General features: G+C 43.0%; 1 protein-coding gene across 7 annotated transcripts; it reads right to left on the reverse strand.

Moving 5' to 3' along the window:
- On the reverse strand, positions 1-26242 carry LOC102935813 (cell surface glycoprotein CD200 receptor 1-B-like). 7 transcript variants are annotated; one of them, XM_043538413.1, is made up of 9 exons: positions 25612-26242; positions 23600-23941; positions 21483-21589; positions 9702-9863; positions 8035-8349; positions 6879-7130; positions 4931-5047; positions 3497-3543; positions 1-2821 (listed from the first exon to the last, which is right to left on the reverse strand). In XM_043538413.1, the coding sequence occupies exons 4-9, from the start codon at positions 9766-9768 to the stop codon at positions 2813-2815; spliced, it is 807 nt and encodes a 268-aa protein (XP_043394348.1). In that variant the 5' UTR covers positions 9769-9863; positions 21483-21589; positions 23600-23941; positions 25612-26242; the 3' UTR covers positions 1-2812. The 7 variants fall into 7 exon arrangements, with proteins under 7 accessions (XP_043394348.1, XP_043394344.1, XP_043394345.1 ...); XM_043538409.1 differs by having other exon boundaries at positions 1-967; positions 25612-26241; XM_043538410.1 differs by lacking the exon at positions 21483-21589 and having other exon boundaries at positions 1-967; positions 25612-26241.
- Positions 26243-27400: the final 1158 nt, after the last annotated feature.

The raw sequence follows: 27400 nt of genomic DNA on the forward strand, positions 1-27400 counted from the left end.
TTCATGGTTTTTAGATGTTTACTTGAACGAAACTTTTCAGTGTTGCCCATCACTCATTCCCACTTACAGATCAGGTGCAAATGCATTTGTTTGGCTTCTGTCATTATATATGTAAGGTCTATACAAATCAGAAAAATTAAAAAAAAGAAAAAAAAAGTCATAGGATATAATGTAAGATCAGCTGCTACCAGTCACATGTTGCTAATTCTGAATGTAAACCATTTTTTCTACCTAGTAAAACTTCTTTTAATTCTGCCAGCTAGACAAGTATTGCATTTCTGCAATGGGTGGGCTCCCTATCCTTAGGAGTTTTGGGGGTCCTTAGTTTCACTTGTTTCCACCACAGGATTCCAGGGGTAGTGCAACTGTCAAAATGCAATTCCCATGTTTTCACAGTCGGCTGGCAACTAGGCACACAGGTATTCATTTTGCATGACCAAGGCTCCAGCTTACAGATGACATTTTGATGAACGTTTTTGAAGCTTGGGCCTTAACATTTCAGACAAAGGTATTTATGGACATCCAAAGAGGGAGAAAATTTACTAAAACATGTTGATCCCCACCCGTCTTTCTGCCTCCATTTTCCTGGAGTGATGTAGACAATAAGAACTCCTTCAATTTATAAAGGCCAACCACAGAAAAGTAATTCAGCAACTCAGAGAGGAATCTGCAATAGGTGGATCAAAGCCAAGTCTTCCTGACAGAAAGGACAGAATTTTTGGAGCAGGTATATGTGTGTGGGGCAGGACTTCTAGCCCCATTTCAAAATAGTCCCAGGATGTGTTAGATATTCTTGATACAGAAAATAGCTGAGCTAGGACTAGACTCTTTGCCTTTATGTTTTAAGAGAATTAACCTTTTTATGTATGTTCTGTACACTGTAATTCTGATAGATACTTTCCACGGTGGAAGAGTTAGTTGTGTTAACTGTCCCAGGCCTGGATGTGAGTTTGAGGTTATTCCCAGTCTGCAATACAAAGAAAAATCAATACATTAAGCAGATTTTTATACAACATCCCAAATACAGACCAAAGTGAAATGGATGAAATCAGGACAATGACATGTGAAGTTCCATCACAATTTACTCTGAATGAAGAGATGGGGCAGAGATGGTGACACTTGAGGGTGGAGAGAAATACAGCAGCTTAGTGAGGACATGGTCCATGACTCAGACTCCTACACACATAAGTGTTGGAATTAGGGGTGCTGCCGCACCCCCGACTTGAAGTGGTTTCCATCATATATACAGGGTTTGTTTGGTTCAATGGCTCTCAGCACTTCCACTATACAAGTTGTTCCAGCCCCCCTGCCTACATACTATGAGAATACCAACAACCACCACCACCACCACCATGTCGTAAATTACCAACCTATTACAGGAAAGAATGAGAGACCTGTTCAGTTCAGGCCCTGTAATCTCGTTCCCCTTCCACATATCACGGTTTAGGACAGCAACATTTGTACTTGTCTGAGACTATATGACTCAGGACATGAAACTGTGGTGTAGCTATTGCTGGGGGGTTTGGGCCAAATCACCTCCTACTCAGACATTGTCCTTCCACCCACCTAGAATTGTTGTAAAGAGCACAGACCTTTAATGCAGGGTGAGCCCAGCAGGCATCTTTTCACAGATACAATAACTCTCCTTCACTTTGCAACAGCAACATGCAAAGCTGTTTATAAAATGCTGACGCTAACAGTATAACATAACTGAGGACATGGTGAAATTCTCTTGCTTGGGACACTCTGATGGGTCGCTGCCATCATTAAGCGGAATTTACAATGAACAAAAGTCGCTGTTTTACTTTCATAGTAACGCTGCTGTCTGAGAAGCTGCACAGCCCATTGTGCTACTGATCAGACCCAGGGAGTCGGGAGTGGGACTAGCTACACTGGGTTAGGATCTGTGCGTGAGGCTTTCCCCATGCCAGGGACAGCAGATTGACCTCCAGAGTAACGGCCCAACAGTAACCAACCTGGAAGGAGATAAAACAACAGGTAGGAATAGGCAGCGAAGCAATTCAGTGTGTATCACTGCTACTGAAAGGCATTGGGAGCAAACAAACTGCAGAAGCATGAGACAAAACAAAAAATCTAAGCACAAAAATCACACAAAGGCATCTGCTTAAGCAGAATTGTTGTTCCCATTAAGAAGTAATCAAATAATATTTGGCGATTTTGCTTAAATGCTCTCTCTCTCTCAGAGACCTGGAATAGGACTATTGCAGAAAGAAAAATCCCCCCAGATTTTCCTTTAGTTCTATACGTAGACTCACTGCTTTTACATGCAAACATCCCTGAATAAGGAGATATTTCTTCATTTGCAATGTACTCGCTTTATGCCAGGTCCTGAGAGGAGCTGAACACCGACTTACTTCCTGAAACTCCCACTGACCAAAGGGAGCTTTGCAAGCTCAACAGGTGCTCCTCACCTCTCAGGGTTTAGCCAGTTTGTTACCTTCCTCTATTCCTCACTGTTCATATCAGGCTTCATAGTTTAATATATCCCTGCCAGCCTGCACAAGTGCAATAATAATTCTGAATGTTATTAATCCGTAGAGGGTAATGAAGCTGCTGTGTAGATAATAAGATGACAGAGAGAGTTGCTGAACAAGGATGGTTGAAACTAGACAGCATGATGAGTAAAAAACAATAAGGTCTAGAGATACTGTGGCATCACTACCACCGCAAAATTACAGTGAAAACCTGAGTTAAGATCCTGACCTTACTGAAGTCCATGGGTGTTTTCTTCAGTAACTTCAATGGGGCCAAACCTTTGGTAGGTATTTTCATGCTGTATCTATCTAGCATTTCAATTGTACTGAAGGAAATTATATTTAAAAGCAAAGGTCAATATTTAGATTTTAACTGTACAAAATCAGAGAGTTCAGAGCGCTAGCTCCCACAAACACTTTACCTCTTTCTCCTAGAATGTGTGCATCACCACAGGGCCTTTCATTACACAATCACACAGCAGTGGCCCATGTGACATAATACAGCTTGACAAATAATACAACATAAGGGAAAGCAAGTGCAGCTTTTCTATACCTATAGATGAAAACAAAATGCTATGGATGTGCAATACCCGTTTAGTCATGCAGAATGCGATGTGGAATCAAAGACTCTAGTATACTGCTTACATACACAAGGGCAGAGTTAAGGTTGACATGGGAACCATAATTCTGATCTCAGGAAAGTCAGTGCATTCAAAAACTCAACCTTAAAACTGCATTATCTTTCTAATAAATAATTTATGATATTTTTATGGCAGATGTTGCATTACATCCCTTGCCTACAATTATGCAATTACTTCGTGCATTTTAAACAAACACAAAAGCAGACACAAACCTACAGGTCACAGACATTTTCATTAATATATCGCCACATAGACAATGACACAAAAACATAGAAATTGACATATGGGGGCTGTGTGAGACCAAGTAAGTTAAAATGAAACTGGATGTGTCAGCCCAAAATAAGAACAAATTCTACTTACTGTATTTGGCACTGTGGCAGTATCTGCCAGTCCAGCTAACCAGGAGGCTGAAAATAAGATATCATCAGATCAAAGTGGTTTGATGGGACAACACACACACACAGTAGTTATCATCTATACTTCCTTTGCTATTAGTTGAAAAACTTTCATCTCAACACAGCTGAACTCCTTGGCTTAGTTGACAGTTGTATTGTCTCTGTTAGAATTCCTTTATTGCCAGCAGGTTTGCGATTGTTTTACTTTCCGTTTCTAGAACATGTTCAGACACTCCAGTAGAAGTAAGAATATGTGAAAGTTAAAGTCTGCTGTCTGAGAAGCTTGCAGATATTGAATTGAACAGGTCTAATTGGGTGGAGGCTTCCATCTTAAATAGAAGTTTCACATCTGGCCCCCAGGGCTGGAGGAAATCATCACAGGAGTTTCGATAACAAGGAAATGGTAGAGAGAAGAGAGAGATGCTACACCTAATGGCAGATCATCCACCCACCTCCCTGGCAGGATGTGAAAGTGAAATTCAGTGGCCTTTTGGCCCCATTCTAAAACATACAGGGGAAATATTAAACCCCCTTGTCTCAGGATATGTCTACACAGCAAAAGCTGGGCATGGGCTAGCCTGCCTGAGCTAGCTTGAATCCAGCTAACGTGGGTTACAATTACATTGTCTTCACTGCTGTGCAGGAAGCATAAGCCCAGCATAGACTTTGGATACATACTCAGCTCAGTAGCCTGCTCTGAAGCCTGTGTGGCACTGTCTTCACTGTTATGGTTACCGGTGCTAGCTGGATTGAAGCTAGCTCAGGTAGGCTAGTCCATGCCCAGCTTTTGCTGTATAGACATACCCTCAGACTTAGCTCTAACATTCACAAGAGGTCGAGAAAACCATCACTGATTGCATAGGTGCACTTCTCCCATCCAGTTAGTAAGAACACTGGGGCACTTCCATCATCTGGCAGTGGCAGAATAAAGGGATATTTCCCCCTACCAGGTAAGTCAGCCACGAGGTAATGAAACATTTTTGTATATCTAAACAGGGACACAGCCCTTAATACAAAGCCCATAGGATTGAATGCAGATGAAACCAATAGAGGTTCTATTCAATTATTCTAAAACCCCTCATCTTGTAATAAAGAATATCTGTTCTATAAAAATTTTCAGACACATATAGAATTTAACAGAGAATTATACCTCTGCTGTGGAATTCTTGGGTTGGTTTAAAAGTTCTGTAGAAAAATCACCACTATTTCTTTAGCACATTTCCATAGGTCTTGGACATCATCAGTAACCGGAGCCCTGAGCTTTTCCCTCAACCCCAACCTGGCCAAACAGGTCAGTGATAAGGTATATTTCCTTGTAAACATGCAGAGTCAGTAATGTGATGCTGGGGCATTTCCACCCCTTATGAAGCAGTAAGTGACTAAGTTCCAGATGGCTTACCTCTGCATTTTAAAGTCCGGTATAAAATCAGAGCAACAACTGCAACAGCGACACATGAAGAGGTGCATATCAGGAAATAATGGAGTATGGGTGAAAGTGTCATGTCTGCAGAAAGTTCTGCCAAGATACCAATACAATGAAAGTTATAAAGCTTGATGGAGAAATCCACAGATTATATAACTATTCGATTTTACCCAAGCCATGGAGGGGGGAGTTCGTCCTCTGCTCTTAGGGTGTATGAGACAGAGAGCTCATACCTACACACACACACACACACACACTCTCTCAATCACTCCCCTCTGGCCAGTTTATTACAATATCTTACATCAGGCTCCTCTGAAAACTAGATGGACACCTAATATGGTGTCTTTGGAAGAGTTAAATCCAGATGAAGCCCCAGAATCACAGTGGTTCTCCTTGTGTTCAGGAATCACCCTACAGGTGGGTTAGCCTGATCCATTCTTGTGGGTGGAATGCCAAGTGTACCGTCTCTCTCTTTAGTCAAGTAAATTTAGTGCTGGGGACACCAGACCAAGCTTCCCCTCACACCCTGCCATTGTGCTTCAGCCCTGATGATAAGTGACTGTCCTCAGGGAAGGAGAGTATAGCTCAGTCTTCATGTCCTGTTTGGTTCTTGGTATCTCTGCTGTGAATTCTAACAATAACTATGACAGGGTATATAAACCCCGTGCCAGCAAGGATGAGGGTAAGGAGCTGCTTGGGGCTGCAGTGGCCCTGCCCCTCCACACATGCAAATCCTGCCAGGACTGGAGGAGGAGTTAAAAGGAGGGACCTCCACTAGGTGGGGGCAACCCTGGGAAGGGAACAGGCTGTTGAGAGAGGTCTGACACCCTGCAGAGTCCTGCCCTTGCAGAAGGCTGACATGGATTCCCTGGGCTAAGAAGGGGAAGGAGACAGACTTGTGCTAGAGACCAGTCAACTCTGAGTTGGACTGTGATATTTCCAAGGCCCTCTGAAGTAAGAGGGGCCAATATCCTGACTAAAGCTGCCTGCATGTTTTCTTCCTTTTCCTTTTATTTAACCTTGTTTGCTGACAGTGGACTGTCCTGTTGTTTCACCTGGAACCCTGAGAACCCTGAAACAGCCAAAAGGCCTCAGCTGGAGGGCTGAGGGCTGGCTCCTGTTAGACTGATACATCTCACAGTGTCTGCTGGGGTGGGGGCAATTTGACCTGCACAATTGCGCTCCTCATGTAACTCCTGAAGGGGGTGCTCTGCCAAGGACACTTTTGTGACAAAGGGTGTTCTGGTGTCCACTGTGCTGGGAGTTCGTAATGTGGACACCTGCCCAGCTCATTGGCAGAGACCAGGTTTGGACTCTAAGCAGCTAGTGGTGACCTCTGTCTGGAGGCTGACTTTGCTGTGGGACTGCACCCTACACATTGCCTCGTTCAAGCATTGGACAAGAACCCTTGAGACCTTAGATAGCAGCTGTATCAAATGAGCCCAAAGGAAATGTCTCCTGGCTGAGCCAGTAACAAGGGCTGTGCTAAGCTGATCTTTCTATATAGTTAGATATAATTCAGCACCTGGGGTTCAAATCCCACTTCTAAAACCAGTGTGACAAATCTGTGGCTACTTGAGACATTGTGGCTGTCCCCAGTGATTGAAACAGGAGGGGGAACTCTCACTACATCAGTCAAGGAGGAGAGAGCGAGCACTGCAGGGGAGCTGCAGGGGCTATTACAATAGCTTCATTCTAGAATGCTCTAGACATTCTGTAGAAAGTTGAGTATAGAAATGCATCATTTGTCTATTGTTATAGAGTGTTTCTTTAGAGCTTTACCCCATTAACATTCAGTGTAACACATCAAAGTAACTCAACAAAGTTCCTTGGCCCTCACCATTTGCACTGGCACTTGTCTGAACTGATAAAGTAGAGATGTACATGGAGTAACAGAGACCAGTTACGGAGAAGTGGTACTCACTGGGTGATAGTTCTATAGTCTGGGTCTGGTTCATGGCTGGATGGATAACTAAGCAGGTCACGTGAGCATTCGTGCTATTGATCATAGACATGCTGCTGAGTGTGGTCACTGTTCCATTAGTGTGATGAGTTTTGTTCTCTATGCTGCGACCATTCCCTTGAGCCCATGAGATTTCTGCAGCTGGTTTCCCTGCAGACGCGTGGCACACAACAACCCCGCTGCTATCATGAGTCAGAGTCACCGCAGGAGGGACTGCAGGAGAGGGGGGAAACGGTTGAGGTTTTTTTATTGCAGCAGGAAAAAATTCCCCTACCAAGGCCTTCAAAAGTGACTAGCGATGTTTGGGTGCCCAAACTGAGACACTTCAAAGGGGCTGGATTTTCAGAATGTGCTGAACACCCACCCTCTGAAAAGTCAAGACACCTTAAAAAGACCTAAATTGGACACCTGAAAATCACTAGTTGCTTTTGAAAGTCTTGACCCCCTTTGTTTTGTGCATGAAGATCACAGCAAAAACAGAAGGAGATGATGATGATGGCAGTGGGGAGGCAGCAAGAGGAAAGGCATGGGATTCTCCATCACTGGCAATTTTTAAATCAAGGTTGGATGCTTTTCTAAAAGCTATACTCTAGTTCAAACGGGAATTATTTCAGGGGAGTTCTAGAGCCTGTGTTTTACAGGAAGCCAGACTAGATGATCACAGTGGTTCTTTCTGGCTTTAGAATCTATTATTACAACAAGGGATATGACTATCTGTTAGCAAAACACAGACTGAAGAGAACACAGCATGGTAAAAATCACAGCTGGAATTTTTTTGAATACGTGGGAAGAATTCAGAATTTGACAATAGGAAAGGGAAATGGGCAGGGCAAGAAGGAATCACATGGAACTATTCAATAGCAATACATATTCTGCCCTTGACCAGACAGAAAAAAACTCAGATTAAGAAGAGGCAGGGGACAGACAATAGCTTAGCCATTATCTGAGAGGCAAGTACCAAGAAGGAAAAGTCAAGTGACATGAATTATGATAAGGTGGGTGAGGTAATATCTTTTATTGGACCAACTTCTGTTGGTGAGAGAGAAAAGCTTTTGAGCTCCACAGAGCTCTTCCTCATTTCAATCACAAAAAACAAGACACACAAGGTGTTTCTTACCTAACACAGTGAGAGCAGAGACTAGGCAAAAAGTCCCATCGCCGGTTGCAATTTCACAGGTGTAATTACCCTCATCAGCAAGTCTCACAGGGTGAATCTGAAGGGCAGGGTCATGATAAGGACTAGATTCCCAAGTCATCCTCTCATTGCAATTTGTTTTGTCTGTCTTATTGGTATCAGCTCTATATGCCAACAAGCAGTGACTTCCAGTCTTTGGTCTTATTTTCCATACTACTGAAATCAGAGATGACACTGAGGTGTTATGGCATCTCAGCACAGCCCTGGTACCTACCACTGCAGACACTGTGCTGTCAGCTACATGGGAAGAAAAGTGGAATTAAAAACATCACTCAAGCTGACATTATAGTTTATGGAGTTTTAATTTCATTAGGATCAAACATCTCTGCTCTCATACTGTATTGAAACCTCTTCTTGCAGCAGATCCTGGACCCTTCTCTGTATATTTATGGTAAATGGTTTAAAAATTAGCTGAGAACTTGAGATGTGCCAGAGTGACATCAGTTTCCAGGACTGACCTCATTAGTCCCACCTTCTATGGAAGCACCTTGCTACTGCAGATCCTAGGCCTCGGTCACCATTTAAAGACACTATGAAGTTGGAGACTAACTTCTTTCATTTATTTGCTGCTCAAGAAGTTATCCAATGGGCTGGCAACTCTATGTTAGTACTCTGTGCTGCCACATAAAAGATGTGTTTATTTTCCATGCCCAGTCTCCTGCTTGTCTAGTCGTCAGGAATTGGGTGTGCCTGGGAGACAGTGCCTTGTGGTGCTTTTTATTGATTCATGATGGTGGGCTAAAGTCACAATGAAAGCCTCAACTGCCAAGGAATTTTGTTCACCTTGATAGAGGGCTTTGAGAAAGTGGTAGGGTGAGGGAACTCAAGAAAGGAAGGAAATTCCTTGGAGGACCTGATTATAACACAGCTAAAAAAAACCCCAACAACCTGTAATATAGATGGAACCTAATCACACACTTGTAGCAATCTTTAAAACCCCAGGTTGCCCACAGCATTAGTACAGTTACAGGGACACAGAAAAGTCCTGTCTATACTACAAATTTTCAACCCTGGTGATTCGCATTAAATTGTACTCTATGGGGCCTTCATGTTAACTGTGCTGCCATCCACAAGTGGGGATTGAGTCATGACACTTTTCCTTATCACCAGTGGTTACAGATCAAAACGCTACCAAAGATGGTGTCTCTTCTAACTTGGAATATCTAAACTCAAGAGTGGGGATGGGGATTGTTATCATAAAATTTCCTCTTTGCTTTTAAATCGTGCTGGAAGGTGAGGGGATGTGGGTTGTTTTCCTGAGTACAATAACTTTCAAGTCGGTTCCACCTCTTGTGGAAACTGACCATAAATTGTTTGCAGAAAGATTGTGTGTACTGTAATCCTAATTCGTGTCACTCTTCTGCTTTCACATTAAATAGCAGAATTACTCCTGCTGTCTTGGCCAAATCTGTCTGTGAAGTTTATTTTTCTTTTGTAGTAGGGCCTCTCCTTTGTTTGTACTGTGACTTGCTTTATTCAGTAGTTTCCCCTTGTCAATTTTAGAGTAACAGTTTGTTGAAAGAAGAGACTACATAGCAGTCCTCTGGAACTCATGGTATTACATTCATTTAATGATCTTCCTCACTTACCTGGCCCTTGAACCACTTTAATTAGGAAAAGAAGGAAGTCAGCCAGAATTGGCCACATCTGGGCCATGTGTTGGGAGGGGATTCAGGGAAACTGCACAAAATGAAGGTAATGACGAGGACTTGGAATAATGGGTCACTATATATGTCCCCGCAAATAATTTCCTGTTTTGAGAGAAGAGCAAAGTTAGAACATGAAACAAATCATTGGCTTCCCTTCAAAATAAATGTTCTGTAAAAGACCCTTTGTCAGGCTATTTCAGATATTTTTTCTGACCCCTCAAGAAGGTATATCAGCAAAAGTTATATCCAGCTTTGACTAAAGGTTCAATGAAGATGAAGAAACTTGTTTCACAAATAAATGTCAATTTCTCTACAGCTGACTTTTTTATTTATTAGTATAGTAGTATGCATCCATTCACTGATAGAAATCTCTTTGTGTTTTTATTTGATCTTTTTATCAGTCAAATATTCTAAAGCAGCAGCAAAGAGTGCTCTGCTTGTAAGAACCTGGACACATTGCATCCCATTTTGAAAACTGAGGCAAATGTATGTATAAGAATATTCAGGATCTAATCTTCCATCAATTGATAGGGCACCTACATTCATTAATGAGAATAACCCTGGGAATGGCTGTAAGCCCTCCTTCTTTTTAATTTCTGTAAGAGTGCTGCCATTTCCATAATAGAACAGAATGGACAGCAGTTTGCTGCAAATGATCAGAACCTTTTAAATGAGGTCTTGTTTATTTCCTATTTTCTTCAGAGAAATAAGGCATGGTGCATTTAATGCTATTTAGTAACATATCACATAACGCATGATATTCCACAAGCAAATAAAGAGACTTTTGTTTTAAAGAAATTACTTTTGCAAGTTATTGACTGCATTAAAGCAAATGTTGAAGTACTGATCATTAAGAATGAGATGGTGCTTTCATTCAAATGTGCTATTTTCAGGTGCTTAAAATTTCATTAAAAGATGACCTGCTGCATGAGAATTTTCAGTACAGATTTTCAGCCAAGAAGCATGTGTTTTGCAGAGGAGAATTTTGAAGAAAATCCTTTTAGCTGTGGCTGAGCATAATTTTTGTTGTTAAGGAAACTGGTGATATCTGTGATATCTCAATGCAAAAACTATAACTAATTTTTAAATGGAAGACTTGGTATGTTCTACATGGTCCTGGATTATATATGTATGCTTTGGGTCCCAGTTTTCAGACTTATGGAGCATCCTATTGACAGCATCACTTCCGTTTAGGTCCCAATCCTGCAACTGATTATGTGGGAACACACCACTGTATAGCTTGTTAAAAATTGACGGGGCTCCCCAGGATTGCACTGTTGTGCCTATACAGAGTCATTGCAGGATCAAGGTCTTAGCCTATTAGCTCATTATAGCAGGTACTGTGGCTTAGTGTGTTTTTGTGAAGCATTGATCAATATGGACCCTGTCCTACTGTGGGTTCCAGGCACTACTGCAATAAACTAACAACTAACAAGTGGATTTGTGTTTGCTCTGAAAAGACCTTTTGTTTTGCAATACAACGACAAACGTTTAAGCACAGCATTACGGAGCAGTCTGTTTACCTTACTTCCAGAATCACACGTGTGCTGCTTCAGCCACTTAGGTGAGAGAATCTTAAAAGCTGCAAGTGCTTCTCTTAGAATGAGAAGTCTTTATTTTAAAATGATCAAACTTTTATGATTCACTCACAATGACTCATTTTCTGTTTTAACCCTCATCCCATTCCCTATCCTTTGTTTAACTTCATAGCCTACAGTTGTCTAATTTAGCACTCGATCCTGCAAATAGTTGCATCTGTGCATATGACATCAGTGGGACACTGAGCATAACTATACAAGTGGGCATCATTATTTGCAAGATCAAGGCAAAAACAGTGTAAATTCTTTGTTGCAGAGACCATGTTTTTTATCATCTGTGTAGGGCACCATGCAATTATGATGCATAGAAATGTTTATTCATAATATTGATACATTTGTAAGTATATTATTAGTATGTGAATGTATGAATTACTTTCACAGTTTGAAACAAAAACAGTGATATTGATACAACACAAATATGTTACAACAGAGCTTTTCTTCTGGGCAATCTGTGTGTACTGAGAATGATCACCCTTGCATTTAAATGTAAGCGCACTCTTTAGTTTGGGGTATGGAGGAAAGAGAACAGCGTAGGATACAGTCTCTTTGTACTAAACAATCAGTATAACAGCACACACACAGTAGGTCAAAGCCTCAGATGGTATAAACTGGCAAAAAGGTTACTCTATTTGAATGGAGCTATAACGATTTAGGATCTGGCTCATGTGCTGGTATGTTGGAGTTGAGGGAGGGATATGTCACTGAGGCCACCCTCCTAAGCGTTATACTAATGAGTAGGTCATTTGGAATGGCATCATTTAACACTTAAAATTCCATTTTTCTGACCAGCTCTAACGTTTGGTGCACAGAAAAACAAACAAAATAAAGCTACATTTCTGATATCTGAGTGTAAGAAATATCACCAATTCCCTTAACGACCATGTTTTAATATATATTTTATATAAAATAATATTCATGCTCAGACCACAGCTAAATGGATTTTCTTCACAATTTTCTCCTGCAAGACACACACATATCTGGGTTGAGAGCCTGTGCTGAAACTTCTCATGCATCAGGCAATTTTTTTAATACAATTTCAAACACCTGAAAACCAGAGTTTGAATGAAAGCACCAACTCAGTCTTATCAATTCACTACCCATTTGCTACAATGCAGCTAATAATTTGCAAAATCATTTATTTATTTATTTTTAGAGTAGCCTTATTATTTGCTCGTGGAATATCATGAGCAGATGATTTTTCCTGAATTTATTCAATGCATATAAATTTTAGCTCAACAGGATGGTTGTGAATGATTGAAAATGAACATAAGAACTGTCATACTGGGTCAGACCAAAGGTCCATCCAGCCCAGTATCCTGTCTTCTGACAGTGGCCAATGCTAGGTGCCCCAGAGGGAATGAACAGAACAGGTACTCATCAAGTGATCCATCCCCTGTTGCCCATTCCCAGCTTCTGGCAAACAGAGGCTAGGGACACTGTCCCTGTCCATCCTGGCTAATAGCCATTGATGGACCCACCATCCATGAACTTATCTAGTTCTTTTTTTGAACCCTGTTACAGTCTTGGCCTTCACACATCCTCTGGCAAGGAGTTCCACAGGTTGACTGTGCGTTTTGTGAAAAAAATACTTCCTTTGTTTGTTTTAAACCTACTGCCTATTAATATCATTTGGTGACCCCTAGTTCTTATGTTATGAAAAGGAGTAAATAACATTTTGTTATTTACTTTCTCCACACCAGTCATGATTTTATAGACCTCTACCAGATCCCCCCTTAATCGTCCCTTTTCCAAGCTGAAATGTCCGTCTTATTAATCTCTCCTCATATGGCAGCCGTTCCATACCCCAATCATTTTTGTTGCCCTTTTCTGAACCTTTTCTAATTCCAATATATATTTTTTGCGATGGGGTGACCACATCTGTACGCAGTATTCAAGATGTGGGCGTACCACGGATTTATATAGAGGCAATATGATATTTTCTGTCTTATTATCTATCCCTTTTTTAATGATTCCCAACATTCTGTTTGCTTTTTTGACTGCCGCTGCACATTGAGTGGATGTTTTCAGAGAACTATCCACAATGACTCTAAGATCTCTTTCTTCAGTGGTAACAGCTAATTTAGACCCCATCATTTTATATGTATAGTTGGAATTATGTTTTCCAATGTGCATTACTTTGCATTTATCAGCATTGAATTTCATCTCCCATTTTGTTGCCCAGTCACCCAGTTTTGAGAGATCCTTTTGTAGCTCTTTGCAGTCTGCCTGGGACTTAATTATCTTGAGTAGTTTTGTATCATCTGCAAATTTTGCCACTTGACTGTTTACCCCTTTTTCCAGATCATTTATGAATATGTTGAATAGGACTAGGCCCGGTACTGACCCCTGGGGGACACCATTATTTACCTCTCTCCATTCTAAAAACTGACCATTTATTCTTACCCTTTATTTCCTATCTTTTAACCAGTTACCAATCCAGGGGCAGCGTGCAGAGCCCCCTGGCTGCTCCAGCTTCCAGGAGCCGCATGGAGCTGAGCAAGGCAAGCCCCCTGACCCCGCTTCCCAGCTGGAGCACCGGAGCGGGCAAAGCTACTAACCCCGGCGGGAGCTCGAGGGCTGGATTAAAAGGTCCGATGGGCCAGATGCAGCTCACGGGCCATAGTTTGCCCACCCCTGCCATAGGTCAAACAGCCAATGCAGAGGAACAAGCTTTCAATCAGTATCAGCCTGAACTATGAAATATTCTGAATTCCATTTTCAATCAACCCCTTTTAAAAACCAAAAACCCCACCAGATCCAATTGTCACAACAAAAAACCTAAAGAACCTCTGAGTAATATTCTAGGGTGCTCTTTTTTAATCAAACTCTATGCAAAGTTCTATTCAAAGTCATTATTACTCCTAGACTAGAAACAATTTCTGTTCTCACTCGGTTCCTAAATCCTCATTGCTCATTCTTTTTCACTATGATGCCCATGAATGTCTTGGATAGTTTAACCAACAAATCCTGCATTTTGGCAGCGAGTAGACTAGACAACCCTTGTGGTCCCTTCTAAGCCAATGGTTCTATGATTCTATGACTATTCTGATCTGCCTGAAACAATCTCAGTCCTGGACCGCGTAGTGTTGGTCATAGATGGGCATCACAATCCCCTCCCTTCTGCACTTGTGTGCCACACAGCGATTTAGATGGTATTTTCTACCATCATCACCACGACTTTAAAGGAGAAGTATTTAAGATTACTGACCTCTCACAGAACCATAACGTCTTGCAACAGTGCCTCAGAGAAACTGTCCCTCAGCTACAACTCAGCTCAGCTACAAACAGACTTCAGCATGAAGGCTTGCCCAAGGAGGATGTGGGCTCACAGTTAAAATCTAACAAAAACTAACCACTAAGATAAGCTATTGTGCATATTTAACAGACAAGCTGCAAAAGCCTGTGCTGTGCAAAGCAGTGGAATAAAAAGTTAAATATAAGCAGACACTGGCATCAATGCTATTAGAACAGTGCTTCTCAAACTGGGGGTCAGGACCCCTCAGGGGGTCACAAGGTTATTACATGGGGGATTGCGAGCTGTCAGCCTCCACCCCAAACCTCGCTTTGCCTCCAGCATTGATAATGGTGTTAAATATATTTAAAAGTGGTTTTCATTTATGACGGGGTTGGGGGTCGCACTCAGAGGCTTGCTATGTGAAAGGGTCACCAGTACAGAAGTTTGAGAACTACTGTATTAGAATTTATAACATCCAAAGCAGAGGTTCTTAAACTGTGGTCCGTGGACCACCAGTGGTCCGAACTCCATTCAGGTGGTCCGTGGTTAGATCCCTCTAAGGTGAGAGCCTGGGCAGCAGCACACAAGAGAATGAAGGGCCATCCAACTAATTAGTGGAGCTGCGCAGGCGTGGCTCCACTAATTAGGTGCCTGAACCCTGGAGAAGACGCACGTGTGAGGTGGTAGCCATGGGGGAAATCGGGGGGGTGGGGGAAAATTTGGGATGTGCAGGGCTGTGGCAGCCAGAGAAAGAGGCGACTTTCCCCACTTCCAGGGCTGTGGCTGCCAGGGAGAGACCCCCCTCCCGCTCAGCCCCAGCTCGGGGGCTGCTGTGGCAGGGGAGAGAGGGCACGTCCATCACATTAGAAAGGTAAGACTACCGATATTAAAATATGAGTTTTATTTGTAGAACAAAAAAGTTTATTAAGGTTTTTTTATATAGTGCTTTTATCCAAAGCGCTTTACAATAGTTAGCTAACAGTACAAACAACGTTTGGAAAGATCATTAAGTGGTCCACCGAGACCCTCAGCAATTTTCAAGTGGTCCGCGGGGAAAAAAAAGTTTGACAACCACTGATCTAAAGTGTTCCATGCTCCTCTGACATATCCTTAGATATGCCACAGTGCAGATCATGAGGACAGTGTAACACCGGTCTACATGTAATCATGGCCTCACTCACCATTGCATTTTTCAAAACAACACTCATCTCATACAGCATGTTCCCATCTTCTAAAACAAAGCAGCTTCTCTTTCACAGCGCCATACATTGCGAGGGCAGGGGGGACCATTATAGTCATCTATTAATAGAGCACCTCCATACAATCTTTATAACCTCTTAAAACTAGACAAAAAAAGTAAGGTGGCCAGAGCAATGTTAACGCCCCCAGTTGTTAAATGCACAACATAACATGTCCTATAGTATAGAACAGTAGAGGTAACCAGAAGAATGAGACACAGCTGCATTGCCTAAACATCCATACGTTTTCTATGCAGCCAGAGTCCTCACACAGCAGTACCTGGATCTACCCTAGATCTAGTTGCAGGCAGCATGGTTCTGCTACCTAGTCAGCTTTAATCCACCATTGCCCTCCGCTTCAGGGACTAGAGCTCTGTGCTTCAGAGGCAGATCAGCAAGTCTCTTTAAGGGGAACCCCTGCCTCTTGGAGATAAGTTATGCTGGAGACTTAACTTAGAAACACGAGGAGCCAGCTGCAGTTTAAGGCTGACCAGTATACGGTGGGCAGCATCACACTCCAGTTGCTGTACATATAGTTCCCCTGGGCCTGCACGAGTTATACCAAGGTACCCACACTATCTTCCTTACACCTGGGGCTATGGATCCAGTGAACAGGCCCTCATTTGATGGCAGGCCAACTCCCCCATTATGCTTTTAAAAATACATTAAAAATAGATTAAAAAAGGGAGCTGTATTTCATGTACGTGTACACCTCGGTATGTGGGCATCATGAATCAGATTGGTTGGTACTGTCAGAACTTTTCTGTGAAGATCCCAGAACCCTATAGGAGAGGCCTTAAAATAGACTATCAAGTCCAGAATGGCTAGCAGGCACCTGCTCAAGGGCACAAAGCCTAGAGAAGGAAATGTGGTGGTTGTAGCAGGACTGCTGCTTACTGAGCCTCCATTCTGGCCGGGGTGTCTCTGCAGGCTCCCCTCCTTTGTTTTTCCTCTGTTCAGGGCCCTTTAAGAACCCATAGAGGCTTTCTCTAGTTAACAGCACCCCTGCATGGGGCTAGTTTAATACCACAAGCCGTTTACAACAATCTACAGCCCCAAACTAAAATCCATTCTAGCAACACAAAGAAAAGTCCATACTTGCTCTGGCCTGTTCTCTCAGCGCTAGGGCCCCTCTTCCATCCTGGTCCAGTCTCTCAGCCAGTCCCCCCCTCACTGGGGCTCTGATATCCAGTCCCAAACACAGGCAGGGTTTTCTGCCCCTCAGAAGCCTCCTGCTCACTTGGGTGTTACCCTCCAAACTCTCTGGTATCATGATCCTACCAGAATGCTTTTTTCTCCCTGAGCTTTCCCCTTTTGCTGCAGCCACCTCTGCTCTTCATGGGGAATTGCCTGATTCCGCTCAGGTGGGGCTCATTCTGTAAACAGGTGTGACTTAGCCCCAGGCTCTCCAGCCCACAGGACAAGCCACCCTGCTACAGTAGTGCAGAGACCTGTGCTAGGGCCCTCGAGAATAACCTGCTGAGGTGTGGATGCTTGTATATGACTAATTAAAATGAGCTCTTTGGGTTTTTTGAACAGTTGCCACTATCAAATGTCTGAATTGTGTGTGATTGTTACACTGTGTATTGTTATGGCTCGCTTCTGAAGAGACACTGCTGTATGTTACTGCAACTGCTGAACAGCCAAAAATATATAAATTTGAGGACTGGGAGGTATTAGCAGAACTTGCTTCTGGCAAGCCACTTTTAATAACACAGTTACCTACATTACAGCTCTATTTAAACTGTGCTGTAACTCTAAATGGTGGTGCCTTCTCTGATCTCTGCATGGGAGAGTCACTGACATTTAACAAAGGTCTCCCAACTGTTTTGAAAATCTCACCCATAATCTCTGGACTCAATATCCTAACACTTATCAGTTTACTCAACTAAGAGACAGAGAGGGGTCAGCAACCAAAACTCTGTGTCCCAACCTAGACCAAAACTCTGTGTGTTCTGTCTAGAAATCCTCCAGCAGAATTAGGTACTATCAGCATGAGGTAGCTTGGCAAACGGTACAGCTGATCAGAAAAACGGATTATTTTTCACTGAAAATTTCAACTTTTCAGCCAAAAGTCTGAAAGTGAGTGTGTGTGTGTATATGTGTGTGTAGCTGGGGGAGATAGTGTTTGTCTTGCTTTTAAATAAGTTGAAATTTTCCATTGAAAATTTCATTCATTCAAAAGTTCAGTTTTCTATTGACAAACTGTTTTGATGGAAAATTTTTGACCAGCCATAGCCAACACTCCAAATGTGTCCCCTCGCCCCCACCCTGGAAATATAATAATATCTTAACCCCTCCACCCCTCCCCACCCAAAACTGCCATTTTCTCTGTGCCCAAAAGATCTCCAAGTCAGAGCTCCTATTGGTACAGTCCACTGGACCATCACAGTGCTCTGTGCGGCACCATTGATCTGAAGAGTACTTGCCGCTGGTTGGCAGAGGCTGAGGGAAGGGAATGATACTGTGATCTCCTTCGGGCAGAGATGAAAGAAGGCTGTTTTGGTGCGACATGTCACCTTAACTCTTGGTTTGCCAACGTTTGAGCTTTTGGAATCAAACTCTCCCATGCTAGAAGGGCACTGGGAGCACAGGGCTACAGAGTGTCTACAGCCTTAACTGCATGTTACGGGTTTTTGCATGTAAATATCTATACCTATCTGGGACCCCACTTTTTGTCAGTATTGGACAGATAAATAACGTGTAGCTATTCCATAGAAACAGGAGTCACACTGAGTGTAGCTTAGCTGAGGAATATGTTCTGTTTCTTTCAAGCCATCCTGGAGACAAACTCAATCCTTTCTCCCAGTATAGAAGTGCTGCATGGTCTCCTATTAGTTGTGGCCCTGCTGTGATCAAGGGTTATGCATTTTACTGAAAGGATTACATATATAGCCTGGGGATTGTAGGTTGCAACAACTTGTCTTGTAGCTGCTGTACATGAAAAGGCTTATACCTTGTATGTTGTACAGAATATAGAAACTCAAGAAAGTTCAAAGAGATTTTAGCTTCTTAAGTAAAGTGTCTCTCTCTGCGGGTACAATCCTTATTTTCTCTTCCAGTGCCTGGCAAAGTTTAAAATATGAGAGTTCTCATTAGTCTCTTTATTTAATTGCTACTTATATTATCACCACTAGATGGGAGTATAGCTATACCATGCTACAGAACTAGAATCGTGTTCCTGTGTGTGACTGTACAGAGTGCTGTCTGAGGAATAACAGTCCTAAAAACACCTCAGCGGAGCCCGAGTCATCTTAGTGGAACCCACACCATAGCATCACACAGTGTTCTTCCTGCCCAACGTGCCTGGTGAAACGCACATGCCGTATGCTGCCTCTGCAAGGTGAGGATGCTCTTTGAGCACCAGGTTCTGTCAGCCATAAACAAACACTTTATTATTTCAACAACTCAGACGGAACACTTACTCTCAGGTTACTTGTGATGAAAGGAATCACAGAGTATACATAAAAAGAAGCACAGCCCTTCAGAGTTAATAAATAACTAGAATAATTCTCAGTGATAAATAGGGAGATAGACATCATATGACTTATGTATTTTATTCATTTATAGGACAATTCTCTACCTTTACATTCCATGCAGCGCACGCAACTATTACAACATGGCATGGGTCAGACATGCTTATCAAACACCAGAAGCAGGGCAGCTACTCATGGACTTTGAAACAAAAATACCAAGAGGCATCATGCTCACGCATGTGCCAACAGATATAAACACAGTGCCTTCCCACGTAGATTTGGTAGCAAATTTTATGTCTAAAAGGAACTCCCTATTCCCCCAAAGCAGATCTATAGAATTATATCTGCAAAAAAGCCACCTGTTTTTAAAAGCATATAGTCAAGATAAAATACTGTATTTAAAAAGCCTACAATTATTAAAACGGAAGAATTTTTAAAAAATAATTTGCACATTTATGGTCTCTGTTTGTAGAACATTCTATTTAACCTTTAGTCTTTAAATCTTTAGCCATTTTCAAGTTCTCATGCACTATCCCACTGCTGCTGTGTTTAGGTTTACAGTTATTACTTAGCTATTTCCAGTAATACCCACAGTGTGCTAGTTTTCCAAACAGAGAAGAAGGTGTGACCCCTGCTCTGAGAAGCCCACAATGTACACATGGAGGATGTTCAATTGCTCCCCAAAGAAGTTGTTAACTGAAATTTAAAAAGTCTTATATTGTTCCCTCTCCCCACACACACACACACACACAATTTTGGACCTAAACTAACAAACAAGTATCTAGGAGCTAATCCCTGGAGGGTCTCTCTTTCCACTTCCCCAAACTGACCTGTAGTATAAATCCAATTGGAATCCATCCTAATGCTACAAAAGCTGCAAAACCCTCTTTAGAGAATTCTACCTCCCACTGCTTGGGATTAGATAAGAACTTCCAGCACCCTTAAAACAACCCAGAGAGAACAGATAGTAGAACAGAACATGGCAGAAGACAATGCAGATGACAGAGTGGCCACAGAAAAGAAGCACTGTGGAATCTTTCTTTAAAGTGCGAGTGTAGCAGGTTGAGGCAATGCGTACTAGAAGATCTCTCTGGATAGGTCCAGAAAGAAGACACGGAAAGAAATCTCTTCCTGCCCTTTAAATGCTCTACACTGAGAAATCCATCCTCAGTAATACCGGAGACAAAACACACAAGACTGACATCAGAGACTACAGAATTCCACTTCCAGTGCTGACGAGAGTGAGAGTCCCTCTGTCTGATGAGGGGGTGTTGATGGGTTAACCACTAGTATAGGAAACAATAAATAATCCTGCAGAGCTGGCGTCCAGGTGCTCAGACATTAAGCTACTGAAAATCCTTCTTCAGAAACAGTGTTCCATGAAATGCTGAAATGCAGTCCTGTGCAATACAATGAATTTGCTATTACAACTTTATAGAAGTTTAGTCTGTTAACTTTTACTCTGCTGTTTAGAGGAATCTGCCCAAGCACCAGAAACTGTATCTTCGTCACATGTGCCCGAAGAAATAAAAACAACTAGCTGCCCATTAATGAGTCAAGTGCTATGTCAACATTAACGAAGCATAAGCTTGTCCAAATACAGACCAGCTTAAGTCCCCAAAAGCCAGACCAGCGTTCAAGCTGAAGGGTCATCATGCCTCTAAGACGGCCATCTCATTTTTAAATCGACTAAATGGCTTCACACTCAATATTTGATTGCACAATGGCTCAGGTCACATTACCACATCTCAGGGCTGCCTGCGAATCCCTAGAGGCTCATGACCACATATAACAGGAAACACTTAGAGCCCATAAGCCAAATCAGCTCTGGGGCCACACGGCCTGCTTCATAAAAGTCGTCAGAAAACCACAGATGTCACTCTTACTGCCTGCAGGAGACCAAGCTCGAAGCAGTGGCACCTTGTGCCACCCCATGAAAGAAAGGCATTACTAATAGCGGGGTTCACTTTGCCTTTCTGGCTAAGGACTCTAGTCCATTAACCTCTATGGTATGGCAGTGATGGGAGATGAAGCATTCCACAAAATAGCAGTTTTCTTAAGAAAAAGGAAAACGGGGTCATGCTGAAAATCCAGCTGTGTGGCTCTACTATGATCTTAGAGGATGGCAGATCACAGGATCTCTCTCCTTAGAGAATGTATACATCTTTTCCTACCTTTTAAGAAAGGGTCAGCCAGAGTATCATGATCAGTGCCCATGTCTTTTCCAGCCAGGAATCCATCCTCAGAGCTTTGCTGCCTTGGGAGACAGCCTCTGGACTCCCTGTGGTGTTCAAAGAACTCACATGATTTAATTCTTTTGCTACAAGCATGAACAAAGTGCAGGTAAGTAAAAACACTTGGCGGAACTGCCCTGAGTCTCACTGTAAACTCAGACCACAGCGGCTTTCTTAAGCCACAGAGAAGGCAGCTAAAGAAAAAAAATGAAAAGTGAGTTGAAACATTTTGGAGAAAGCTCCACGCAGCATGAAAGGGGAAACATGGTGAATGAGAATATAATTTTGATGCATTGTTAACAATTAGGCTGTGTGAATGGCTTGGAAAGAACATGAACCTGCTCCTCCCAGTCAGAGTAGCACAGATGTGACTCTGGCAGGCTCCAACGTAACACCATGCTGCAGTGTTACAATGCTGCACCGCATTGTGAAGATGATGCATAAGAACTGGTGAGGTGACTCCAGTGTGGTCGAGTTCAGGTTTGGTTGCCACTTTTAGCAACTGTGGTCCACAGCTCACTCATTACATGTACAGGTGGGGGTTAGGGGATGGGGAGAGCAAAAGCAAGTGTAAAATAATAGTGTGGCTGCAAGGCAAATCATTCCTTTGTATAAGTGAAAAGAAGCGGGGCCGACTGATGTTGGCAGGTTTGGGGAGCTGGAATCAGAGTCTGGAACACAGAAGAAAAGGAGAGTGATGCTGAAGTGGAAGAGTCATTTAAAGGCAGAATAGCATGTTGGTTTATATTTGTGGACAAGGAGGTGGAACAGAGAATGTCTGGACTAGGGAACTGCTTGGATTCAGAGGGGCAATAGCTTTGGCATTGCCTAAATGCACAGCAAGTGACCAAGCATGGGCACAATGTCAAACACACACATGCTCCACATCTGTCTGGCCCTCCTCCCTCAAGCTGCAGCATAAGAGTCCACACACAGTATTGCCTATACTCAAGGGTGTATCCCACTGGCTACTGCCCCTGGTATGAATGATTCCTCCAGGGCTGTGCTTCTGCCTGCTCACCTTTCTCTGACTTCCCTGTTGGCTTATTAGCTGTGCAAACCTGCCCTGAACTTCTGAAGAGTTTCCCAAACAGCACTTGCTTGACAGCTGGGTTTTCAGCCACTCTCCTCTATCCGGCTCAGGAGCATTCTGTACCCAGCCCAGGGATGTACTTTTTCTTTGGAGCACTGAGCAGGGGTCATTTTGTAGCTCAGATGAGAACATATTGCATGATCAACCAAGAGGATTCAAGGGGGAGGTGGCAGGGACCCTGGTGTTTCTCAGTCCTTCCTGTCCTTTCTTTATACAGCATTTTTTTCTTATTCGTGTGAAACGGAAAAGCAGTTCAGCTCTGCGAGAAGTAGCTCAGCAGTGCTGGCCCTGACCTTGTGAGCCACATCTCTGTGAGCATGGACCCTTCAAAAATCTACATTCACCTCAGGGCAGCTGTGGGCGATCCTCACCCACAACACTAAGGATTCCATGCTCATATACACCCAGTCTTCAATTTAAAGCATTTCTTTGCCACATGTTAATGTATCAGGTTCTGTGGTTAAAAATCGGAGCAATACCAGGCGAGCCAGTGTGGGAGTGAACTATGCCTCTGAGTTACAGGCTGGCAGCACGTCACTCTAACACTCTTCTCATCATGCCCTTGTCTGCCCCCCTTCCCCCCCCCCCCCAAATTACCTACAAGAACTGCTTTGGTACCCAAAATACAAAGCATGCTGCTCCCACCCCTAGTAGATGAAGTGGGGCCACCAGCCAATCTGAAATTCAAGAAAGCCTCAATTTTCATATTCCTGTCCCACATCCAGCGAGACAAACTGGAGAGAAAATTTAAAAGCCTTAAACTGATTCCAAGTGTCACAATACGGCAATCCTATATCATGAGGTTACATTAGCGTGTGATATCATTGCATCAGGATGAGATGATGCAATTCATTGACATATTTTTTTATCATACAAAGACAAATGTAAAGGACAAGAATGTGTTGCCCCTCTCGCCTCTAGCACCTCCCTGCCCAAAACAAGCCTAAAAGCTACCACTGCTTACCTGTTACATTCACTCTGATATAGTGACCCACAGCAGTCTGGTCACTTGCATTGGCTCTGCACTGGTAAACACCGCTGTCTGAACGGCTGACATTATGAATCTGCAGGAGCAGAGACAAGCTGACCCATGCTTGGGGATTTAAGTGCTCTGTTGATAGCAAGCGTTCCAGCTCTTTGCGAACCCTAGCACAGCTGTTCTGATTTTCCGCCAGTTTACACCAGTAGACCTTCAGATCTGAAGGCTGTTTCTGTTGATGCCACACTATGCAATTCAAGGTCAGGGGATCTCCTTCTCTAAGGATAAAGCTGGCTGATGGGTAAATGATTTCAAGCATGTCACATCCTGGGGAGTAAGAGAGCAGATATTAACTGGAGAGGCTATTGTATGAGCATTAACCTGCCCCCGTCCCAGACACCTGCCCCTTCTGCGGCGTGAGGGAGACCCTGGCGCACGTTTACCTGGAGTGCGCCAGGTTGCAGCCCCTATTCTGGCTCCTCTTAGATATCCTGTTACGTTTTTGGCTGCACTTTTCCCCTCACCTTCTTATCTATGCACTACCTATCCGTGGCCCCACAAAGTCACGGGACCTCCTGGTCAACCTCCTCCTGGCCCTGGCTAAAGTGGCCATCGATAAAACCAGGGAGAGGAGATTGGCAGACGGGGCCTCCTGTGACTGTGGGGCCTATTTCCGATCCTCCGTCCATTCATGCATCCGGGCAGAGTTCTTCTGGGCGGTGTCCACTGGCTCCCTTGACGCCTTCGAGGAGCAGTGGGCGCTGTCCAATCTTCTCTCCTTGGTGTCCCCGTCAGATTCCCTTTGTTTGACCCTCTGTCCGCACTCCTGTCCCTGTTATTTCATTAGCTGTCCCCCGAAATCACTTGGCTTCCAGATCCTGTAGATCCTCCCCTGTGGATCCTTCTTCCCGCCCACTTCCTGGATCCCAATAGGATCTTTCAGGTGACTTGTAAGCTCCTGGGGCAGGGATGGTCTCATACTCTGCATGTATAGTGCTTAGCACAATGAGGCCCTGACTTCGGTTAATGCCTCCAGGTGCTGTTGTAATACAAATAATTAATAATTTGGCTTTTCCCATAACCTCAGTGTTTCTTGGCAGGCCTTCTGTGGAACTGTGTGATGAGGGATAGCACAGTATCCCCCTCCTATCTTCTACAAGGTCTAGGGCATGCAGGTTGGCCAAATATTTTCTGCCAAGGAGAGCGTCAACAGAAAATAGGGTTTGATAAATGTCAGCTTTCCTCAAAAAAGGTTTATTTTTCTTTAGAAAACCTAAAAGCCTAAAATTTTCAATTTTCAGTAGTTTGACTGAAAACTTTTGGTTTTTCAAAAGAACAATCACAATGTTTCACAGGAAAAATAAACCTTTTTCTAGCCAGCTCTAGATATTCCTCCTTCTGAGGTCAGAGTTCACCTTCTCTCTCAGGCTATTCAAGGGAAAGGTGTGCTGCAGGATAGGTAGGCAAACCTACCTTAGCTTTAATCTAGCCAGCATAGGTAACAATAGCAGTGTAGATGCGGGGGCACAGCTTCAGCAGAGGCTAACAATCCAGGATCCCTGGAGGGCTTATACTCTCCTTGCTGGCTAGTGCTTGAGCCTGTGCCCACCATGCCTACACTGCTATCGTTTAAAGCTAGCATGGGTATAATGCTACAATCACACCTTTCACTTGCAGTGGACACACACCCTCAGTCACTGTGCCAGTGAGCTAAATTCACCAATGGAGAAGACATAAGGAGACAGACATGATTCAGAGTCTGTCTAGGAAGGGTATTGAGATATACCTCTCCTTTCCCATTCCCCAGACAGCTTCTCTCTTCAGTATAGAAAACTAACTTCTAGATTGGGCTTGAAAACTGTCAGCAACGTCCTACGTCTTGCCTGGCTTGGCCTTACCTGTAGAACCCTGGCGGATACAAAATGTGTATCCGCATCTGACCCGCAATCTGCAAACATGGTCCATAGATAACCCCAGATTTGCAGGGTTCTACTTACCTGTGGCTTTTATTCCCAGTGCTGCCCACAGGAGAGTAACAATAAGGCTGCTTCTTCCACGCCCAATCAGCCAACCCCTGATCCTCATCATTTTCTGGGATACCATCAGATCAAAATCTTGGACAATTATCAGCAGACCCCTTTTCTCTCACAGCAGAGAAAGTGCATTAGAAGCCGCTTCTGCCGTTTATGAGCTGTCAGGAAATTACAAACCTCTCCCCATTAGTTACATGCTCACTGGTTAAAGCACATTGCCACTTAACCTCACTTGAACAGACATCACAGAGCAGAGATCTTCTTAAAGAGACAGAAGACCATTAACACTTTCACAGTACAACACACACACGTGCTGAAAATCACACCTCCCTAAAACGGAGTGAAATAATCATCACTCTAATTTGCAGTGGTTTTAATGACATTTAAGGAATTCTCAAGTATTCAACCATATTCTCTATAGCTTCTCTTCCTTTTCAGCATGGCCTGGTACCAGCCATCTTATCAAATTACTTGTATAGCTCTTCAAAAAGGAGCCGTGAACCCCCAGCAAAATGTCTTTAGAAATAAAAAAAAAATTCCCAGTTTACTCCATCCCATTCACCATTGTCAAGGTTCCTTCCCCACTCTGAACTCTAGGGTACGGATGTGGGGACCCGCATGAAAGACCCCCTAAGCTTATTCTTACCAGCTTAGGTTAAAAACTTCCCCAAGGTACAAACTTTGCCTTGTCCTTAAACAGTATGCTGCTATCACCAAGCGTTTTAAACAAAACAGGGAAAGAGACCACTTGGAGACGTCTTCCCCCAAAATATCCCCCCAAGCCCTACACCCCCTTTCCTGGGGAAGGCTTGAAAATAATCCTCACCAATTTGAACAGGTGAACACAGACCCAAACCCTTGGATCTTAAGAACAATGAAAAATCAATCAGGTTCTTAAAAGAAGAATTTTAATTAAAGAAAAGGTAAAAGAATCACTTCTGTAAAATCAGGATGGAAAATACTTTACAGGGTAATCAGATTCAAAACACAGAGGATCCCCCTCTGGGCAAAACCTTAAAGTTACAGAAAACAGGAATAAACCTCCCTCTTAACACAGGGAAAATTCACGTAAAACAAAAGATAAACTAATCCACCTTGCCTGGCTTACCCATACTGGTTGCAATATTGGAGACTTAGATGAGGATGGGTTGGAGAAGATGGATTTCTGTCTGGCCTCTCTCAGTTCCAAGAGAGAGCCAACACATAAACAAAGAGCACAATCCAAAGCCTCCCCCCAAAGATTTGAAAGTATCTTGTTCCCTTATTGGTCCTTTGGGTCAGGTGCCAGGTAGGTTAGCTGAGCTTCTTAACCCTTTACAGGTAACAGGATATTGCCTCTGGCCAGGAGGGATTTTATAGCACTGTATACAGAAAGGTGGTTATCCTTCCCTTTATATTTATGACAATCACCATTTAGCAGAGAAGGCAGACTTCCTTTTTCCCCCCTTATGAACTCACTTGAACATCCTGGGTGTGAAATTTTGACTTAAGTGCTATTGTTTTCATATTCTGGGGGCTTAAGGGAGTGAGGGAGGAAGAAAGAATTAAAAATTATTAGGGCTGTCAACCGATTAAAAAATTAATCGCAATTAATTGCGCAATTAAAAAAATTAATTGTGATTAATCACACTGTTAAACAGTAATAGAATATCATTTATTTAAATATTTATGGATGTTTTCTACATTTTCAAATATATTTATTTCAATTACAACACAGAATACAAAGTGTACAGTGCTCACTTTATATTGATTT

This window comes from Chelonia mydas, chromosome 1 (assembly GCF_015237465.2).
Source record: "Chelonia mydas isolate rCheMyd1 chromosome 1, rCheMyd1.pri.v2, whole genome shotgun sequence".
NCBI classification, from domain to species: Eukaryota; Metazoa; Chordata; order Testudines; family Cheloniidae; genus Chelonia; species Chelonia mydas.

Excerpts from the sequence above, each read along its gene's own strand:
- LOC102935813 (XM_043538408.1), bottom strand. The coding sequence starts at position 9,768 with ATGGCCCAGATGTGGCCAATTCTGGCTGACTTCCTTCTTTTCCTAATT. Across the intron at positions 7,131-8,034 it reads CTCTGCTCTCACTGTGTTAG|TCCCTCCTGCGGTGACTCTG; the intron begins GTAAGAAACACC and ends CCTCTCCTGCAG. Across the intron at positions 3,544-4,930 it reads CCGGACTTTAAAATGCAGAG|CCTCCTGGTTAGCTGGACTG; the intron begins GTAAGCCATCTG and ends TCTTATTTTCAG.